The following is a 21,699-nucleotide window of genomic DNA, read 5'->3' on the forward strand; positions in this document are numbered from 1 at the left end:
TGAAAACTGCTCAGCTGCCTGTCTGAAAATTAATGACTGTGAATGATTGCATACACAAAACTCTGTGATTCTTGACAGTTTCAGTGATCTGCAGTGTCAGCATCATTAAGAGGTTAACACCCGCCCTGTTCAGATGCAGCTGATGGGCAGCTCATGCTCCATGTGTGTGGACAGGGCGGAGAGAGGGGACTGCCTCTGACATGAACTCTGGTGCCTGCGATCTGATCACTGCCCCTTGCCAGGACAGTCTTGGGAGCACACAGAGGAAGGGGGTGCAGGCTATCCTGATGAGACTGGATAGACTGTGACCAAACAATGGGGAGGAGGTCCCCCTAATCAGAGGTCTAGGGGAGGGGAATAGGGAGAAAGAGGGAGGGAAGGAGGGAGGGAGGGAACTGGAAGATAAGGGTGAGGAGATAACAATCAGGATGTAATGTGAGTAAATTATAATTAAAATCTTTTTTAAGAATACCCAGGCTGGATTAAGAACCATCCAAATATAGTGCTAATGCCAGGAACAGGCTTCAAGGGGTTGGGGCAGGAAGACCCTGAGTTCAAGGCTGGCTGGAAGTATGTTGGGAGATCCTGTCTCAAAGAGATGAATTTAAAAAAACAACAACAACCCTGTAACTATATATTTAGATTTTATCAGCAGAACATAGTAAATATGGAAAATATGTCTGAAAAGGAGGCATCAAAATGGTCCTGAGAGACTTTGGTTTTTTGATTTATTCATTCAATAAATGTTATACATTTATTTAATGTATAATGACTCAATAAAGTCAGTGTTTATCTCCTATTGGACTATTCTAAGTACTGAGAATAGAGAGAACAGAATCTCTGTCTTGAGGCATTAAAATTCTCCTGGGTGGTGTGTTTTTATTTTTTATTTTTTTGCTGTTTTTTTGTTTGTTTGTTTTGTTTTCCTTAGAAGGATAAAGGAATTTACTTTTGATATGCTGGTTTTCTTTTTAAAATTATAACCATCTAATTTTATAGCTGGGAGAATACTTGGTTGTGTTTCTTCTACATTAGTACTTTTAAAAGTATTTCTTTAGTGTTGGTGGTAGCTTACGCTTGTACAATATCACCCATGTGGAGGTCAAAGGTCAGTTTGCAGGAGTTGATTCTTTCCTTCCACCATATGGGTTCCAGAGGTCAAACCCAGGTCATCAGGCTTGATGCTTTATGGCTGGTGCATTTCATTTGCGCATTGACAAACAATAATATCTCGGGGCAGAGGTGGGGGTAGGGTGGGGGTAGGGTGGGGAATGGGGTGAGGGAGAGGGAAAACACCTACTGACTCTGCTCCTGCATAGATTAGAAGCACAGCAGCTAGGTGGGCCCAGAATGCCCAGCACAGGATCTCTAATCTCCTTCTGCAACCTGCATGTGATTGACAACCTCACCAAACCGCATTTCCTTCCTCAGCAAACCTGTAATAAGAATACTTAGCCTTAAATTGGTTCAAAGAGTTAACGATGTGATCGTAACTAAAACAGCGCCTGGCACGGGACAAAAAACTCAAGGTGCTTGTTTTGCTTTCTCTCTCTTGGCTTATATTTCACGATTACAAAAATGGTATTTTCTTGGACACTGAATTTCAAACATGGAACTGCCTTGGGTTACCAGGGAAATAACTGATGTAATAATAATAATAATAATAATAATAATAATAATAATAATAATAATAATAATAATAACAACAACAACAACCTGTCTCACAGATTAGCTGCTTTCCCTAGCACTTGAAGCCTTGACTCAGGATGCTCATTGGAAGAGAAGAAACCTCACTGCTGTCCTAGCCTCACTCTGCCATTTCTCAGTGGACTCAAATCCTACAAAAGGCGAGAGTCCCCAGCCTTGAGGTTGAGCAGGCTTGGTGCCTAGTACTTCACACAGGGTAATGATAAAGCCGCACATAATTGTCGATTGTCTGAGGAAGGATTGATGCCATCCAGCTGGCTTTTTCAAAAGGGTGTGAACTGGGAGGATGAGTAATGCTCACTTTAACTAGAGCCCCGGAGAGGCTCGAGAGGCTCGCGGTAATGGGGCGATTCCACCGATGGGGAGTTTCTGTTGACTCTGTCATTCTTCCACTCAGTAGGCGGAGCCACTGGTTGGATAAACAGCTCGAACCCTATTATAAGGTGGGGGGAAAAGATGTGCCCTCTGCGTTTTAGAGTTATAGCTGGCAGGGAGCAGCTGGGGAGCACCAGTGCAGCTGTGGGAAGCCTGTGAGAGGATGAGCTCCAAGCCGAAGACCATAGAGATCATTGGAGCACCGTTCTCAAAGGGCCAGGTGAGTTTGTCTGAACGACTGGAATGTATTGGGAAATGTTACATTTTAACACTTGTCTGGCTATAAGTTTCTCAGCACCATCTGGCCTCCAGGTGCGCGCACTCCAGTCTTCTCGCCACTGTGTGGCATGGTGTACTTGGGGACATCAACCCACTTCCTCTTTTGGCTGCTGCTTACCTCCATCCGGTATAAATCTGAATCATGGCAATGCGTGAGCAAAAATCATCTGGGTGGAAACCCCCTGTATCTGCACTGTAGCTCCTCCGTGAGTTAGTGTGGCTCCTGATGTGTTTAATTTTTTGAGCATCTGAGTGAGAGATGGTAAGAAAACACATTGGTCTAGTTTCATAATTAATACCTGGACAAATGCAATGTGTTGGTGGCAGCCTTCAGACTTGTTTTAATTCGCATAACTTAAATAATACAGCTTTTTGCAAGTTTGTGAGAAATTTTTGGTTTTTTTTTTTAGCTTTGATGATTTTATGACTCTTAGTTCACAGAGGGGTTAGTGAATTCTAGGGGAGTGGGGAGTGCTTTCCATGTCTCTTTAAGGAGAACAGACACAGAACACTGGATGTTGGCACAGCTGTCAGGACTAATGGATCGATATATCTCTGCTTAGACCACCTAAGTGTGAACCAGCAATGTCTAACCAGCTGTTGCGTTTCCCCCTCTGCTTGGATACACACATTCTGCTAATTATAATGGGATAACAGAATGCCTTAGGCTCCAGCGTCCTCTGTGTTTAAAAAGGAAGGGGGAAATAAATCCACGTCAAACAAGACAGTCATATAACTTCTAAGGTCCTTTTGTTTTAAGTGGGGCCTTTCTCTTGGCTCTTACAGCCTTTGGCCTTTTAAACTATGAAGCCTCAAAGTACATTCTGGGTCTTCTTTTCTTTTTCAAAATACAAATTGTGGGAGGTCAGAGGTTGGCTCTAGACCATATTTGTTATCACTAAACTGCACATCACCTTCCCTGGAAACCCTCCAAGGAGCTCTCCCAGAACACCAGGATATGGGGGTGGGGGTGGTATTTTGCTGACACATGTTCCCTTTGTTGTTGCCAGGGTTTCTCTGCGTAGCCTTTGGCTGTCCTGGGCTCACTTTGTAGACCAGGCTGGCCTGACACATGTTCCTTTTAAAATCCATAATACGGGTCTGGAGAAATGGCCCAGTGGTTAAGAGCACTTACTACTCTTGGGAAGACCAGGGTTCAGGTCCCAGCCTCCACGTCAGAGCACTTACTACTCCTTGGGAAGACCAGGGTTCAGGTCCCAGCCCCCACGTCAGAGGGCCCCAGGTGCCTCTAACTCAGTCTCTTCTGGCCCCTGTGAGTAAGCCCCACCCCACAGCAAGCACACACATACACAATGGCACAAATCCATAATGTGTGCTCATCTGTTCTTTTTTAAGGATTTTGCTTTTCTTTTAATTCATCCGTCTCTGCGAGAACAGTATATATATATATATATATATATATATATATATATATATAAATAAAACCACTGAGCCATCTCACCAGCCCTTCATCTATTCTTCGAATGATTTATAAAACAAACTTGAAAATGACCAAAAAAACTCCCCAAAACAACAAACAAACAAAACAAACAAGGAAAAGAGGGAGGTAAACACAAAAAGAAAAAAAGGAAGGAAAGAAAGGAAGAAAAACATGCTTTGGCCTCTGGGCTTTAGCGGAGTGCTAACCTGGTTGGTAGCGAGTTTCCTATCGCCACATGAACTGAGAATGGTAGCGTATCCCTGTAGTCCCCAAATCCCAGGAGGTAGAGGTGTGAGGATCTGAAGTTGAAAGTCATCTTCGGATATGTAGTTTGGGGCTAGCCTGGGCTACATAAGACCATTTATTAACAAAATATAACAAACCCCATACATCCTGCCGATGACAGACAGTCATAGCAAACACAGTGTCAACTCAGAGATCCACAGGGTTTGTTCTGATGCCTGAAAGGGGGGGAGGGGAAAGACCAGTGAGTCTTATGAAATTGTAATTTGGGGTATCATTTATGTGTCAGCCCTCCATTGAGACACATAGCACCTCATGGGTAAAAACACTGAAGTTGAAACCTGACATTAAAACAAAAAGGACCTGAATCTGTAAGTCAATCGAACCAGGATGGCTATAATTAAGAATAATCCACCAGGGCTGGAGAGACTGCCACGCTGGTAACATACTTGCTGTATAAGCTTGAGAGCTTGAGTTTCAGCTCCCAATTCTATGCTCAAAGAAAAACACCTGGACCTGGCGTCACACATCCTTAATGCCAGCACTCGGGAGGCAGAGGCAGGTGAGCTCTGTGAGTTCGAGGCCAACCTGGTCTACAAAGTGAGTTCTAGGACAGCCAAGGGATATACAGAGAAACCCTGTCTCAAAAAACAAACAAACAAACAAAGAAAACTATCTAGCTGTGGTGATACATGTCTATCCGGGGAAAGTAGAGAGAGTTGAAACTCTGAAACTCAGGCTCACTGGCTAGCCAATACAGCTTACCAGATGTGTTCCAGGATAGTGAGAGACCACACATACACACACACACACACACACACACACACACACACACACACACACACACACACACACACACACGGCACTTATGGAAAAGCTAGACTAAATTTATCGAATGGAGAAAAACAATTTTTTGAGATAATTTCACTATGTAGCATTGGCTAGCATGGAGCTAAATAAAATATATGAAACTATAATCAGGGTGGCCTAGAGTTCATGAAAGCCCACCTGGCTCACTTCCTGAGTGGTGCGATTAAAGGTGTTCTCCACTGGGCGTGGTGGAATGGCACCTCGAGTTTGTCTTCTAGTCTGCGCGCACGCAGACACCCTGGATTTGCCCAGCACCTGGGGAAGAGCATCTGTCATTTAACCTCAGAGGAAGTATTTGCTTAGTTCAGAGTTACAGTCCCAATCCTAGGATAAACACGTGTGACTTTTGGCACCAGTCTCTGGTGTAATTTTTTTATTTTTTATTTTTTTGTATCTTAAAGTATTGAAAATCAAGATCAGAAAGATATGAAATGGAGTTACTTCTTTAGACTTCCATCAGGCAGGGGCCTCGGAAAGAACTTTTCCAAAGAGCTTTCTGGATGTCAGCACAGTGAGATAGATTTCTCATGTCAGGTTCAAACAGGTCACAATTTGAAATTACTGTGCCGGCCACAAAGGTTTCAGGGCACAGGTGACAATTTTCCTGCTTGTCTGGTTTCTCCCTAAGAGCCCTAAATTACTGCTCTGTGGTCCCGTATGTAGGTCTCTTTAGGATGTTCTGTTCGCTTTCCGATGCCTTTGCCCTAGATTTCCCCTAGGGTTGCAACGTTTCTCCATCGCTCTGTCACAGTGTCTCACCATCTGGGTTGCAAGACCCAACCCATAGATTGATTATCTGTTGTCCCCAGCATTCAGGGCACACCCTGTTCTGGACTCAGTTAGAAGCATCCTGTTTTGCATCAGCGTGGAAACAACCACCTGTGTACAAAAGCAGTCACTGAATAGCCAGGTTCAGTGGTTTTGCACAGAGTGTGTGCTTAGTCTGCGAGCAGCGTAGGGCGTTTGGGAAGAGGCAAGCATGTTTTGGTGTTCCAAGGCCAACTTAACGAAGCTGGTTCTGCCACTTGTCTGCTATTTGCCAGGGTCAAAATGACTTTGCGGATCTAGTCTCTTCTGCTTGGCACAGGTGCAACTCACTTCGCCTTGCTGGGAAGACTGGATGAGAAAGCATAAGGTCCTGGATCCATAGGAGCTCAGAAATGGATGGTTAATAATTCAATTGATAAAATAAAGAAGGCTTTTTTCTTGTGGGCACTGGACAGTAACAATCACGACTGAAGTGCTGTACTTTTTGCATTGTTCAGCCTCGAGGAGGGGTAGAGAAAGGCCCCCCGGCACTGAGGAGCGCTGGCCTGGTGGAGAAACTTAAAGAAACAGGTAACTTTAAAGTTGAAAGTGGACTAATTCCAATTACAGGGCCTGGAAAGAGTCCTGTATCTGGGCCCAGGGGTCCTGCTCAAACTATGGCACTAGCCAAGGACAATACGTGCAGTAAACTTCAACCCCTACCCAGATCTAGCCAATGGACAGGGCATTCTCCACAGTTGAGTGGAGAGTGGGGTCTGACTTTCACATGTACTCTGGTGCCCCATATTTGACCACATCCCCTGAATGGGGAGGCCTGGCGGCACTCAGAGGAAGGATAGCAGGCTACCAAGAAGAGACTTGATACCCTATGAGCATATACAGGGGGAGGAGGACCCCTCAGTCACAGTCTTAGGGGAGGGGAGTAGGGGGAAAGTGGGAGGGAGGGAGGAATGGGAGGATACATCTAACAATTTAGATGTATACGAATAAATTAATAAGATATATTAAAAAAATAAAGTTGAAAGATGCTCAGATTATGTCCTCTTCACTCTGAAGGAAAGACAGGCTTCCAAGAAGGTAGTGTCTGTCTGCAATCGTCCTTATACCACTGAATTGAGGTACTTGGTACACCGTTAAGGACCAGGTCCTACAAAAAAAGCAGGGCCTGGGGAGGATGCCCAGGAGACAGCGCTGGTGGGATAGCCTCACTTCGTTACCTGAGTGCCTGGTCTCTCCAGCCATACTACAGTACAAAAGAATGTATGATACAAGAAAGAGGGTTGGATGGATGGTAGGCGAATTGGGAAGATTGAAAATGAAAGCTAAATGCTGCAAGAAATGCACCTTACTATTGCATGGGGATCCTTACCTCACGGAAATGAAGCGAAGCAGCAATGGCAGCAATCATGACAGCGTCTAGTGTCATGTGGTGACATGCTGCTGAGGTGAAAGACCTGCATGGATTCCAGGGAGGTGGCAAAATGATACAGCCTGGGCATGAGTAACAGCAATATTTATGACAGTAAAAACAAACAAACAAACAAACACCATAATGGAGTACCCCAACTGGTTAGTGGTGTATCCACTCAGCAATGGGGAGGCTCAGACCACAACCTAGACAAGGCCACTGATAGGCCTCAGCCTATCAGTGAGAGGTGCTAGGTGAGAGGCTGGGCAGGGGTGACTACAGGATTCAGGTGGTAGCATGATCTAGGAAGATAGAAACACACTAAAGAATGCAATCGATAGTTGCTAGGCGTGGGGGCTGGCCCTGCCTCTGCAGGAACAGAAACATTTAGGTGATCTTGTCACAGAGTGTAGGTGTTTCCCACGCTGACTGGTCCGTACGTTTAAAATGCTTCAGGTTTAATGGAGAAACATCATTTCATGAAGCTAGGAAGGGAAGAGATGATGTGACTAGAGCTAGGCTATGAGGGAGTGTGGAGGGAGGGAAGGAGGGAGGGAAGGAGGGAGGGAGGGAGGGAGGTCACTCATTAGAGAACAGAAAGCCTGAGTAAGCAGCTTTGTCCTTAGTTAAGTAGAATGAACTAAATACATGTTATATCAGGTGAGATTTCTTGAATTTGTTGCTAAATTTCAAGTCTCCAGAGATAGAGTAAATTCTTCAACAACACCTAGTTCAGAGCCTGGAACAGATGCCACAAGCATCCTAATCTAATCCTAGATTAGAAACTGTGTCAAGGCTTTTATGACAGAAAGCAAAACCAGGTCCGTAGGAACTTTGGATTCTCTGCATTTTTTTTTTTTAAATGGAAAAACAGTGTGACAACAAAGCGTATTTCCTGGACTCTCTGAGTCGGGAGTTTGGTGGTAAACACATACAACATGGTCAGCCCGCAGTCAGCCCGCAAGGGTAGCAAGACAAGACGCCGAAGGCTTCGGTAGATGACAGCTTGGGTAGACAGCCAGGATGACTGCTGAGGCAGGGCCAAAAAAGTTGGAGACTGCTATGGTATTTCACCAATGCATGTTAACTACTTCTGATGTATTTTATTTGGGAACATATGAAATGTCTATTTAAAAACCAAACATGCTTATTACCGAAAGATTTTTTTAAAAGCATGTAATACATGGGTGTGCACACACATGCATGTGGGAGTGGGGTGGGGCAAAGAACAGGACGATGCTCCTAATTGGGTCAAGATCACAGACTTATCACTGGCCTCCTTTAGCATCCGGTCTCCATGGACCGATTCAGGAATAGGGAGGGCCTGGTAATATTGCAAGCACCAGAGTGAGGTGATGGCTAGAGGGCTGACTTGAGGTCTGTTTCTATTTAGTAATGTCAAACTTTTCATTGTAGAGTACGATGTGAGAGACTATGGGGATGTGACCTTTGCTGGCGTCCCTAGTGACAGCCCCTTTCAAATTGTGAAGAACCCAAGGTCTGTGGGGAAAGCCAACGAGCAGCTGGCTGGAGTGGTGGAGGAGGCCCAGAAGAATGGAAGAGTCAGCCTGGTGCTGGGTGGCGACCACAGGTCTTGTGAATGGGCCACACCCCTGGGGGTTGGGCACAAAGGGCATAAGGGGACCCAAGAAAAGGGAAAATGCAGACAAGAAAGTACTAAAGGGTGTGTGTGTGTGTGTGTGTGTGTGTGTGTGTGTGTGTGTGAGTGTGTGTGTGTGTACGTGTGAATAATATTTACTTAGAGATATAGTGTGTGTTAGGTTATGGAAACCTAGATCAAGCTCTGTTTGAAGCCTTAAAATATCATTATCCATACAGCAAAAAAATGCTTCAGCTTAACATTAAATTGTATAGTGATTAGCCACTGGGGAAAGTCATAGTTTATTCAACTTGATTACTGATCACATACACAATTCCTTTAGGTGAACAATTTTAAAATACATGCTTTCCATTACAAAAATATTGAAAACTTTTGAAGGAACACACATGAATACATGATCAGTTTAACAATTATTGCTATTATTATATTGTTACATATTAACATGTATACACACATAGAAAGAGACATATTGTATACATAAAGATATACAAACATATATTCATATATACATATATAAACATATCTATATTGCCAGATATTTAGAATTAGAGCGTGTTGTGCCTAGAGCCAGCTCACTGTTCTCACTCAGGGATCACGTTAGGCCCAGGGAGCTGAGCATGGCCAGGGAGTGAGAACATGCCTGCTGCTCTTGAAGTGGGAGCTGCTTCCTTCGGTGCCCTCAGTGCCCTGTGGCACCTGTGAACAGGGCTTCTCCAGGAGAGCAGCAACGGAGACTGGGCTTCCCGCTCTTTTCTAAGTGGAAACATTTGGAAGTGAAAATATTAGGAGTGCAGACGGCCCAAAGGCAAGAAACTTCATGTAACAGCAGACACCAGGCTCAATGAGTAGCAACATCTGGACAGGAAGGCATGACTTTTTCCTCTTTGAGAATATGGATGCTCAGGACTCCGGGCGGCATTTATGTTTACAAGTGTGATGGTACAGGCATATGACCTAGTGTGTTAACTTCTGTGCAAGGTAGCACTTAGCTCTCCCATTCTGGCCTAGTGTTTGGAAACAGGAGTATTTAGGATGGACTTTGGTGATCAGAACGGGCCCTTGCACGGAAAGAGAGTCAGCAGAGAAGGTGGAGGAGCTAAGCGCCGGCTGGACAGACAGACGGTGGCTGTAGGGGCCAGAGGGACTTCCTAGTGGTTCTCCCCAATTATGAAAGTGCTGCATTTTGAGGGAAAAAAATGGAGGACTCTGCCATAATTGAACACTGATAATCACATAGCTAGCAAGAGTGAGGAGAGTGCAGAAATACAGTGCAGCCCCCAAGACTAAAGAGTGTCTAAGCGCTAAGGAATTTTTTTGTGGAGCTGGTGCTTTTTCTATAAGCTATAATTTGTGTTTTTATTAGGTGGTTTTTAAAAGATAAAACCATCCATGACTTTCTTAGTGACATTATTAAGGTAACTGATAGGTAAAACATCCCCTCTCTGTTCTTATAGTGGGTTAACCAGCACTTTTGAGGTCTAGGCACAATCTAAACGGACTTAAAAAATAACCAAATAGGCATAGTTTGTAAACCAGTGATATGATGTGATGACATTGTAAACTTGATGTTCACACAAAGTTTTTCCTCCCAAGTATGGCAATCGGAAGCATCTCTGGCCACGCCAGGGTCCACCCTGACCTGTGTGTCATCTGGGTGGATGCTCACACTGATATCAACACTCCGCTGACAACCAACACCGGGAATCTGCATGGGCAACCCGTGTCCTTTCTCCTGAAGGAACTAAAAGGAAAGGTAACAGGCTCCTTAGCACGCTGATAGGAGAGAACTCTGTGTAGTGCTTCAGGAAGTAGGCAGATAAGGAGAGTGTTTCTGCATTTAATTCTTGGTATAACCCTAAGGTCTCTGTCGTAAATAAGTAGAAGATATGTTGGTATAGGTGGTAGGGCTCTTGCTGGACAGTTTGCAAACTGACTCCATCTGGACTTGTTTCTCCGTATCCATGAGGGATTGGTCCCATGGCCACACAGATACTAAACCTATGGGTGCTCAAACCTCTCAAACAGCATGACACAGTATTTGCATGTAAGCTATGTGTATCCTCCCATGCCCTTTAGCTCAGCTCTAGGTCACTTATAATAGCTACACACAATATGAATGCTTTGAAAATAGACCTGCAGTTACAAACTGTAGTGTCTTGGGGGAATGTTTGTGTATGTTCAGTGCAGACCAAACCACTACGGATTTACTACATTCTAAACCTATGGCTGGTGGGGACATGGATGAGGAGGTTTGATGCTTTCTTCTTTGGATTTTTTAAAAATTAATTTTATTTATTTGCTTGTTTGTTTGTTTGTTTTTGACACAGGGTTTCTCTAACAGCCCTGGCTGTCCAGGAACGCACTCTGTAGACCAGGCTGGCCTTGAACTCACAGAGATCTGCCTGATTCTGCCTCTAGGGTGCTAGGATTAAAGGCCTGGACCACCATGCCTGGCTTCTCTTTGGATTCTTAAACTACCCTTTTAAGTAGATGGGGCAGATTAACCCTTTCTAAACAGGGCTGCAGAGACTCAAAGGGTACCCAACTTGCTCAGAATCATACCAAGTATATGGCGAGGCAAGGGCATGCGGTCCTTTCTCCTGGTTCCTCCCTCTATTCACTACGTGCCACAAGTTTTCCTTTTTTTACCAAGTGACCCCTCTACATCAGAGCCTAGTTGAAAGGGCAGCTTTGCCATGCAGGTTACAATAATGCTTTTGTAATAGGTCCTTGCTAGGTGGTGGAGGCTGGCCTTGAACTCTCTGCCTGCCTTCTGAGTGCTGAGACAGGAGTGTGTCCCCATGCTTTTAGTGGCTTAAGATCTTTACTCTGGGAAGCACTTATTTGAACCACAAGAGGAAGAACCCCTTACCTTTCCTTAGAAACTTCTTTAATGTTGTGAATTAAGTCCTTGTGAAAGAGGGGAGTAAGGATAGCAGCTACTAGAGAAATGGAAACACACGTTTCTAGGTATCAGAGTCCCAGGAAAGAGTCTGAGCACTGTAGAAATGGGGCACAGAGCAGCAAGCTACCAACAAGGGCCTGGGGTAGGTTTAGTCCACAAGGCAAAGCAGTTGAGGCCAAAGCAATGCAGCTACCCCTTTCACATTATTTTAAAATCGCTTCTCCTAAAGTTACACTCTAAATCTTAGGTATAAGCAATCAAGTGTGGTTAACATTAAATGCAGATCTGTCAACGAGAAACATATTTATCTAAATGGAAACACTGTTGTTTTTAGTTCCCTGATGTACCAGGATTCTCCTGGGTGACTCCCTGCATATCTGCCAAAGATATCGTGTACATCGGCTTGCGAGACGTAGATCCTGGGGAACAGTAAGTTTATTCCATGTTCTTTTATATGCTAGCTAGGTGCGCTTTGCTGGTCAAATCTGTAAGAGCTTATTTTAAATTGTCACTATATATACACATATGTGTGTATACAACTCTATCAGTACATATATTTATATTCACTTATACACATAGATATTATTTGGGCGATTTACTCTTAAAACACAACTGTATGCATATATACACAGTTCGCTGGACTTATTTTATGTCTCTTATGATAGTGATCTTTCCACCAAGGGAAACAAAAGAAAAGTCAGCTTTATTAACTGCAGATTAACTCAAGTCTCTTCTTTTGTAGCTATATTATAAAAACTCTGGGAATTAAGTATTTCTCAATGACTGAAGTGGATAAGCTGGGAATTGGCAAAGTGATGGAAGAGACTTTCAGCTACCTACTGGGAAGGTAAGGTGCTTCTGTGCGCACGTGTGACAGCCACTTCCTCCTACATTCTTGCCAACGTAGGTTACTTACAATAGTAAAAAACAAAGGAAATAAATAAAAGTTTAGGTAAAAAGCATGGGCTGTTTTGACAAAGCAGGGTAAGACCTATATTTGGTTACTGATTCAGAAATCACTTTAAGCTGAAAGCCTTCCCTATTTGTTAAAAGAAAGAAGAGGCCAATCCACCTGAGCTTTGATGTCGACGGGCTGGACCCAGCGTTCACGCCAGCCACTGGCACACCTGTCATGGGAGGCCTTACTTACAGAGAAGGTCTCTACATCACAGAAGAAATTTGCAAGACAGGTAGGTAAAAGTCTGAGGCCATAAACAAACAGCTGCGTATTTGGCCAATGTGTACGTAGGCCTCTCTGACCTGAGAAGCAAGCCTGCTGGTCCTTCTGTAACACCCATCACGTGATGTAATACATAATGTGTTTTCTGTGGGTTACTACCTCTTTTCCACTAAATACGTTTTGGAATCAGTTGTCACCGAGTTTTAAATGGCAGTTACTTTTACCCACTATGTCATTACGGCTTTCTGTTGCAGGGCTACTCTCAGGACTAGATATCATGGAGGTAAACCCAGCTCTTGGGAAGACACCAGAAGATGTGACGCGTACCGTGAGCACAGCAGTGGCATTAACCTTGGCTTGTTTTGGGACTACTCGGGAGGGTAACCATAAGCCAGGGACTGACTACCTTAATCCCCCTAAGTAAATGTGGATGTATCACATGAAGATCAGCTGCTGATACCTGACCGCAAAGTGAACAGACCTAAGCAAACAGTGGTCCTCCCAAGGCTCCTTCTCTTGTTCCACTCGGTATATGTTCCAGCACTTTCTTCCTAGTATGCAACTCAGAGTGTGGAAATTCAAACAGCTATGAAATTAGGAAGCATGCATTTCCCCCCTAAAAGAAGTTATCCTTTAAAAGTAGTGTAAGTTAATTTCCAATTAAAAACGCACCAACATTTAAGATACACCGTGATGTAAGCGCCAGCTCACTAGTGTGGCCTTAAGACAGCCGGACACAGAGACATCCAGAGTTAGCACGCGTCCAGGCTGTTCAAAAGAGGCGGTTTTTGTAATAAACTCTTTATAATAAAATTCTGTTATTTGCACCTTGCCAAATACATGTAACATACTACATGGTACATACCATACCACACGTGTGCACACCATACCACTGTGTGTGTGTATATGTCACTATATTTTAAATAGAATACATGTTTACATATATATTCACACATACAGAATATATATATCTTAAGGATTCCTACAAGGCATAGAAGGGATTATCCCTAAAACAATGGAAGACTATCAAAGTGGTTAAAAGTTGGTTTCTGTTTTACCTGTACAACTGATAATCACGGGCTTAGACCATCCCCAAGTTCACTGATATCAAATGACCTTTTTTTCCCCTAAGCAATGATATTTTAGGAACAACCGTTGTGCAGGTGTCCTCAGAGAAGAGATTCACCAACAACTATGCAGGAACTAGAGAGATCAAAGCGTCCCCTCCCAAGAGCTACTAACACATTTTAGGAGCCTACTTAATGTCACGCAGGCTTTGAGAAGCCCAGCCTCTCCTCACTGTAACTGCAGCATGCCTGGTTAGCTAAAATCCCTTACGCATCCTAAAAACCCACCTCAACTCTGAAATAAGACGAGGAAAGGGGACGTACAAATGAAAATAATCATCAGAACAAGTGGCGTCACGTGTGTTTGCCGTCACCCGAGCTTACGTGGCAAAGGCTGGAACTGAATTAGTAACGGAACTGGCTCCACGAAGAATTTTTATTGTTGTTTTAGCAGCTGCATGTTGCTAAGGCTTGACCATCTGGGTTTTCATATTTAGTCCTAGAGTTTAAGCCTAATTATTGCCTCTATGGTCTTTGAAGTACCTTGTGCAATACAGTGGCCACATGTATTTACATTAAAGCTTAATAAAACATTAAAATGCAGTTCCAAATTTTAAATGTGTAACAACCACATGCAGCTATTAGCTACTGTACTGCAGGGCATGGGTGCAGGCTGTTTCTCTGCTGTAGTCATGTTCGGCAGAGCCAGTTACTCAATGAAAACAAGCACCCAAGCCCCAATTTTAATATACAGTAACTAGTGATTCTCACAGCTATAAACCCAAAGATTCTGTCCCCTATTAATGTCTCTGATTAATAACTCTAAGACCCTATTCAGAGAAGAAGCCATTTCTGTTTTTTAAGCTAGAGAGGGAAATTTGAATTTTTAACAAATTTACTGGGATGTATGTGTCCTTGAGAAGAGTCATGACTGCTTTTCATTCTTCTGTCCAATGTCAAACACATATAATAAATACAAGTTATATATCTATGTCAGTGTCAAATCCTTCCCCTCTAGGGTCTCAGTGCAAGGCAATCTAGTCCCTGAGGCACAGAGACTATGTTAAAAACAGCACTTGGAATCATCCCTAATACAGAGTTTTGGGAGAAGACTAAGCATACTATTAGCCTAGAAATATTAGTGATACATTATATAATTTGAAGATAGTGACAGCAAGAACACGAACTACAAAAGTAAAGGCCTCGGAGAAACACACCTCACACTAAGAGTCTGAACTCTGGCAGCTAGATCTACCATCATCAGCTTTTACGAAGAGCAGCTCGAGGTTCCCAGGAGACGATGCTAAGGTCTCCACTGCAGACAAGGGCAGCCTGTGTCTCCAAGCCGCAGGAACTTGTATTAGGTCAGTAAGGACCCAGGCAGTGTATTGGGTTGACTTTACTGGCTTTCGAATTTCTCAAAATGTCATTTCCCTTCAAATTAGCTGTGTACTATACTTAAAATCTATGAAGTTACTAAAAAATTCAGAGAATTGGAAGAACCCTCTCATCTGCTGGGCCAGTATGAACCTGGAAAGGCAGCCAACGTAGGTAGAAAAACAGACCAGGAATCAAACACTTGAGTATGGCTTTATTTAAATGTATAAATTGTGGATGGTGTCTAACTCAGTTTATACAGAAAGTTCAGAGCAAAGGCAAAATTCTCAATCTACTTTAGTAGAAAATTTATATCATTTATTTGGAACTATTTGAAAATGTAAAATTTACTGTAAAATTTTACAGCCAGTTAAAAAAGAGTATGAAACTTCATTTGTTCCTGTAATGCAAATGAAACATAAGGCCTTTTAATTAATAAAAAGGCTCTATGCAGAAGACACACCAAAGGACATTTATGTACAAAAGTTTGTAATGACCATTTTATGTGTGTTGTGTCTTTATGATGACGCATAGAAAACATGAAGAGGTCACTTAAAATAATTTAAAAATGGCTGAAACAGGCAATCTGAGAGTGCCTGATAAAAGCCCCTTAATTATAGACCCACCCACATTCCTCGGGGCTTTAATAGATTGTTATAAATAGGACAACATGTAGCTTACTTAATCTCTTAGAGACAAAAATACAGCCAGGGAGAAGGGAGTGAAGATTCAGTATATGAATCAGAATAGACCAATCTGAACGTGCTGGCCGCTCCTGCCTCCTTGGCGCAGTGCTCAGATTTAGACGGAGTCCCCACACAGGCCGTGCACTCCTCAGCGTCAGGTGCCTCTGACTTCACTGAGTCACTGGCAGAGATGTTGGCACCTGATTAGACTGAGGCGCTGGAGACCCACTGCTGAGGGCCTGAGGCGGCACTGCGGGCTCCATCTTGCTAATGTGTGTGATGAATCGAAGACGAAGCTTTAAAGCTGGCTTTAAATTACAGATAATCTTCTCCACCTAAGAAGTGAGAATACAATTAAAAACAAAACAAAACAAAACAAAAAACCAATAGTCCACATTTGCTGAGTGACTTTCAGTTGTCAAGAGTGTACTATTGAGAGGGGCTGGCACTGGACAAGTTTTACAAAAACAGATACAATTTGCAAGCACTTTCCCCGCAGCTCTGCCTATGCATGCACTTCAAGGTCTTACCACCCATCTACCTGCTATCCACAGCCAGAACTGCGCCCATTAGAAGCCGAACGCCTACCTATGTGGCCATCTCTCCGAATGCTGTTCTAGCAGAAGCAGTATTTATCTCCATAGCTATGTTCTTGATTTTATACTTGGGCTCATCACACACAGTAGCTGGAAGCAGCAGCGGTCCACAGTGCCACACACTCACACAGTACTAGGGAGACAGAGGCACCACTTTGCCAGGTTTCTTAGCTTGAATGCTCTTTGATCTTAGGGACCGTCAGCAGTGTCTCCTTTTGCTTTATTCGTGCCAATTTAAGCCCAAATACAAAGAATACCTTTTGGTTTTAAAAAGCATTGATCATATTTGTTAGCTCTGACACTGCTAAGGTATATAAAGAAGCGCTTGTCTGTAGCTGGTCTTTGCTACATTGTGGGTTCTTCTTTTTCCCATCCTTTGTTCCCTCTCCCACCCCCCTTTTCATGCCCTAACACTAGATAGTAGAGAAACAAGGATAGACAGAAGAGAGTAATTAAGAAATCATTGAATATAATTTCTTTCCTTTTGTTTCTTCTTTGACTGTGGCTACTAACAAACTGCAACCAACCTCCCTAAATGGCCAACAATCCCCAATGCCTTTCAGAGCCCTTGGCTTTATGTACTCTCTGAAAAGTTCCCAGATTTCCCAATGTCACAGAAGTGCAGAAACGATCTGCAGCTGGCAAAGCCACGCTTCTGTTAGTTACAAGCACGAGGCAAATCACAGTCAACGAGCGCAGACAGTCCAAAGCAGCCCCACATCCCTACACCTGGGGTTAAAATGAAAGCACATTCTTTCTTACAATATTTCTGTGTTTTTAAAAGAAACCAAAGTCCAGAATTCTTAAAGCTGCACCCCGTAAGTCTCCCAGCAGCAGCTCCGAGGAGCGAGCACTAGGCCGGCACTCCTGCCGACACAGCAGCACCTCTCTGTGACACAGGGGTGACTGTGACCAGGAACAACCCTGCAAGTGTGGGAACCCACTGCTCTGCAGTCTTCACAGAGCTGAGGAGGAGAAAAGCCCAATGGAACTATCTGCCTCCCCCCTCCCCCCAAAACAGCTCAGACGGCTTCTTACACACGGGAACACAAGCATGGCCAAGGAGGTCTTCCCACTTCAGCCACCTCTAGTGAGACGGATCTCTTTACATGTTGAGTTTGAGTGTCTCCCTTCAACTTCACCACAGAGCTTATGATGTGCCGCATGACACAGAACAAATCTGACACTCGCAAAGTGTGGAGATGAGATCGTTCCCTGGGATTTTGTTCTTCAGGGTATGCACCCCCGTGCTCTTTAGAACCTCTCCAAATACCAGTCTGTTGCCCAGCCTGGCGTGACACTGCATGTTTGATGTCCTACAGTGTGCCCTAGCCAGTCAGGGAAGGGAAGTCTCCTTTACTGAGATGCCCCTCCCCCAGCCAGACAACACCATTTCCCTGGATTAGATGACTACCAAGTTGAGACAATTGCTCACTGGTGCCTTGGGGTTTTTTCAGGTGCTCTGTTTCAAACATCACAGGGAAAAGCTAAGAGGTCATTTCTTTACCACTGTATCTAGAATGATGTTCGCTTGTGGTCTTAGGAAGTCTGACACCAGATACCTTACAAAACCAAACCCAAACTAAAGCATTCACTCAACCAAAAATGTTTATCACCAGTTACTAAGTTTGATAGGCCAAACATCACTAAAAGCCGGGCGGTGGTGGTGCACGCCTTTAATCCCAACACTCGGTAGGCAGAGGCAGGCGGATCGCTGTGAGTTCGAGGCCAGCCTGGTCTACAAAGTGAGTCCATGACAGCCAAGGCTACACAGAGAAACCCTGTCTCGAAAAACAAAACAACAAACATCACTAAAAGTAAAAATAAATAAATTAAAAAATACAATTTACTTACTTGCTCTTTTACACTGTCACCAGTAAACATATACTTCATATGATACAGGAAGTCGCAGATGGGGTCCATGTAATTTAAGTGTGTGCTGCACTGGTCTACATTCAACAGCATGTCATAAAATGCCACACCAATCTATGCAACGAACAATGTCAGGTTATTTGGATGACTAAAATGATTCTACACAACATGTCTGGTCTCCAACACTGGCACATGGGATGGCACGTGTGCACAGGGACAGTCATGGGTCACGCATTTCTATGCACACAGGAGCTACAACCAAACCTGAATTTACAGTGGAATCACTGGCTACAGACTGGCCTAACTAGAATGCCTCTTTATAGTTTGGTGCCTCTCTTAGAAATAAGATATAGATATAGATCCCCTTTCTAGATATGGCTTCTGCAATAAATGCATCCCACGGATGCGCAGATCCATAGTGTGCTGCCTAGTTCCATTTGCTAGCTAACTAAAAGTAAAAGCTTTATCTTAAGTGTTGGTATGTGCACCATGTGCACGCCTGCTGCCCAAGATGCCAGAAGAGGAAGCTGGATCCCCTGAAACTGAAGTCCAGGTGGTTGTGAGCTACCATGTAGGGGTTGAGAGCTGAGCACAGGTCCTCAGCAAGAGCAGACAGTGCTCTTAACCACTGAGCCATCTCCGGCCCTGTGGTAGCTGGTGACTTAGAAGTTCTGTTCTTGCTCATTTTCTAGAAGTGCTTGAGCTTACCCAGCCTCATGATTTTAAATGACACTGCATCCTCAGATGTTGGCCTTTGATCCAACTTCATCCTTGACCACACCTATTCTCTCTGCATCTCCAACCCAGCACAGCACACACCAAGCCTCCCGCAGGTACACTGAGCCCTGCTCCCAGTGGCTCCCAGACCCCAGAAACTGACGCCATTACTCATGGCTGACCTCCCTGGTGAAGAACACTTGTCCAGAAACAGACTGTTGAGACTAAGCCGCTGACACTCTACCTCGATCATGCACCGGGTTCTCTCCTGTTGGAATCTCTGTAAAAATGGGCCTACAAGATGGTACACGTAGAGCAGCTGGAATTCAGTCTTTACCACAGGAAGAAGCACTTCAGTGAGAAACCTGAAGGATGAAGATAAAAATGTAAACCTCTTATCGAGGTAAATCGGTTGAATTCTTTGAATCATGTCAATATGTTATTTATAAAAGTATTTAAGAAGCCTTATCGCTTTTCTCAAAAGTCCCACTTAATCTGGTAACAATATAGTTCCATTCTGTGTTCGTGGATGTGGATGTGGACGTGGATGTGGTGCGCAGATGTGTACGGGTATGCGGAGGCCAGAGGAAGAAGTCAGGCGTCTGCTCTGTCACACTAGCTATCCCCTTGGATGAGTCTGTCACTGAATCTGGAGGTGGGGCTGGCATCCAGCAATCCCCCTGATCCCATGCCTCCCCACAGCACTGAGGTTGCACTGCAGGTGTGTGCAGCCATGTGTGGGCTGTGGATTTTAACTGAGGTCCTCATGACTGACTGGCCACATTCTCCGTCCATCTGAGCACATTCCTCTCCTGGTAACAAATGGACCTCTGATTATCTTGCATGCCTCATCTACTCTCATTTTCAACTGAAATAAATTACTTCAGGTTTAGAAGTAATTCTTAAAGTACAGGTATTAAATGCCAGGTGAACTCTTTAAAAGGAAAAAAGAATTTATGAAAGTGCCATTCTCATGAAATTTAGGTCTAATTGATAGCATTTTATGCTCAACAAATCTGAAAATAGATTGAGGCCAGTTTTTCAGTTCCAAAGGTGACTTGTGTGCCGTCCTCTGGGGAAGGCCTAGATCTGATTAAGCCTCGTGAAGCCACAGTGGAAAAGTGAGACAGCAGATATTACTACTTATACATGTAAGAAACGAACACAAGCAATTCTGCAGACAAGATGAACCAGGTCTCCACTGTGTGAAGCACACACACCTCCCCTGTGAGGGAGACTTATGAAAACAAAGACATTCCAACACTTACTTTGGAATGAGTGAAAGCTGCCCGATGCTGGAATGGTGCCACACGGCATGTGCAAGCGCTAAGGTGTAGCTGCAGCTCATCTCGGAGTAGGACTGATGGCAAGCCGTGAAGTCGAAGAGGCGGAAGGGGTAACCAACCCACTCTGTCTCTGACGTCAGGCTAGAGCTGCTGATAACACTCACGATGCGGTCGTGCAGGACAATCCAGTATGGCTCCTTTAAATCAGAGGGAAGCCTGGTTAAAAAACAGCCAAGTACCTAGTGTCCAACCTCAAAGCCCATATGCTGCTGTGCTTCAACAGCCGCGGAGGTTCCCATTTATCTGGCTTGAGTCTGCAACAGAGTACTGAGCAGCCTGACCTGGGGGGAAGGTTGTATTATTTAGTGCCTGATAGTTACCACACAGTAAACTGACTTTATTAGCATTTACTACACAGACAAGCCTGGGACACCTGTAAAAATAAACACCTGTACTATGCCCTGAAAGCATATAAACAAAACATGGAATCACAGAGCCACCCAAGAAGAGCAGCGAGCATGATGCTAATCAACATTATTTAAAGGTCAAAGGACGATGAAGAGGAAGTCAGAGAAAGGAGACATCACATGGGCTGCAGAGGCTGGCGGGAAACAGGGAAGCAGCCCTCTGGCGCCACGCCTTATTTCCTAATGTTTCTCAATGAGCACAGTGCGGGAGGAATGGCTGATACAGAGCATGGTAACTGGGCAAGAGTACATCAGAGCACACTCTGACAGACATGAGGGTCAGATAGGTGAGCTGGTACAGGCAGACATCGGCAAGCCTAGCAGATAGATACATTTAGAAATGAAGCAGAATGGCACAAGAATGTTAATAGTGATTGTAATTACGTGTATGGATTGAGACAGGGTCCCATGTCGCCCACGCTAGCCTCAAACCGATGATGTACCTGAGGATGACTATAGGCTGCAATCGTCCTGCCTCTCCCTTCCAAGTGCTGCGATATTGGGTGTGTGCCACCACACCAAGTTTCCAAACCCAGAGGGAGCTCCACGTGTGTTAGGCAGGCACTCTGCCAACTGGGTAAACCTCCAGCCTCATTATGACTTTTAAAAGGGATGGTATGAAAGGCTGAAGCGTGAGACGGTCCCCTCACTCGCATGCTCTCTGTGTGCAGCTCTCCCTGGCTGACGGAGGGTAGTGAGAAGCACTGCATCAATATGTACGAGCCAGTCAGGAACTCACCGGGAGGGCAGTGATGATCAAACCAATTGCGTTCATCCACGCTGTGATGTTCTCCCTTGGCACTAAGGGCTGACTGTGAGAAGACAGGGGGAAAA

General features: G+C 44.3%; 2 protein-coding genes across 3 annotated transcripts in view; one reads left to right on the forward strand and one right to left on the reverse strand.

The window, feature by feature from the left end:
* Positions 1-2,187: 2,187 nt before the first annotated feature.
* Positions 2,188-13,319, forward strand: Arg1 (arginase 1). The gene is made up of 10 exons (XM_051164290.1): positions 2,188-2,302; positions 3,372-3,485; positions 3,539-3,634; positions 6,181-6,253; positions 8,508-8,682; positions 10,306-10,465; positions 11,952-12,046; positions 12,360-12,464; positions 12,671-12,807; positions 13,052-13,319. The coding sequence occupies exons 2-10, from the start codon at positions 3,471-3,473 to the stop codon at positions 13,219-13,221; spliced, it is 1,026 nt and encodes a 341-aa protein (XP_051020247.1). The 5' UTR covers positions 2,188-2,302; positions 3,372-3,470; the 3' UTR covers positions 13,222-13,319.
* Positions 13,320-15,630: 2,311 nt separating this feature from the next.
* The window catches only part of Med23 (mediator complex subunit 23), a 45,380-nt gene continuing 39,311 nt past the window's right edge, over positions 15,631-21,699 (reverse strand). For both annotated transcript variants that reach the window (XM_051164621.1, XM_051164620.1), the window contains 5 exons: positions 21,605-21,677; positions 20,381-20,595; positions 19,357-19,477; positions 18,378-18,509; positions 15,631-16,262 (listed from right to left, as the gene is read on the reverse strand). In XM_051164621.1, the coding sequence (XP_051020578.1) occupies positions 16,098-16,262; positions 18,378-18,509; positions 19,357-19,477; positions 20,381-20,595; positions 21,605-21,677 (706 nt within the window). In that variant the 3' untranslated portion in view covers positions 15,631-16,097. The remainder of the gene's footprint in view (positions 16,263-18,377; positions 18,510-19,356; positions 19,478-20,380; positions 20,596-21,604; positions 21,678-21,699) is intronic.

Source organism: Acomys russatus, chromosome 21 (assembly GCF_903995435.1).
Source record: "Acomys russatus chromosome 21, mAcoRus1.1, whole genome shotgun sequence".
In the NCBI taxonomy this organism is placed as follows: Eukaryota; Metazoa; Chordata; class Mammalia; order Rodentia; family Muridae; genus Acomys; species Acomys russatus.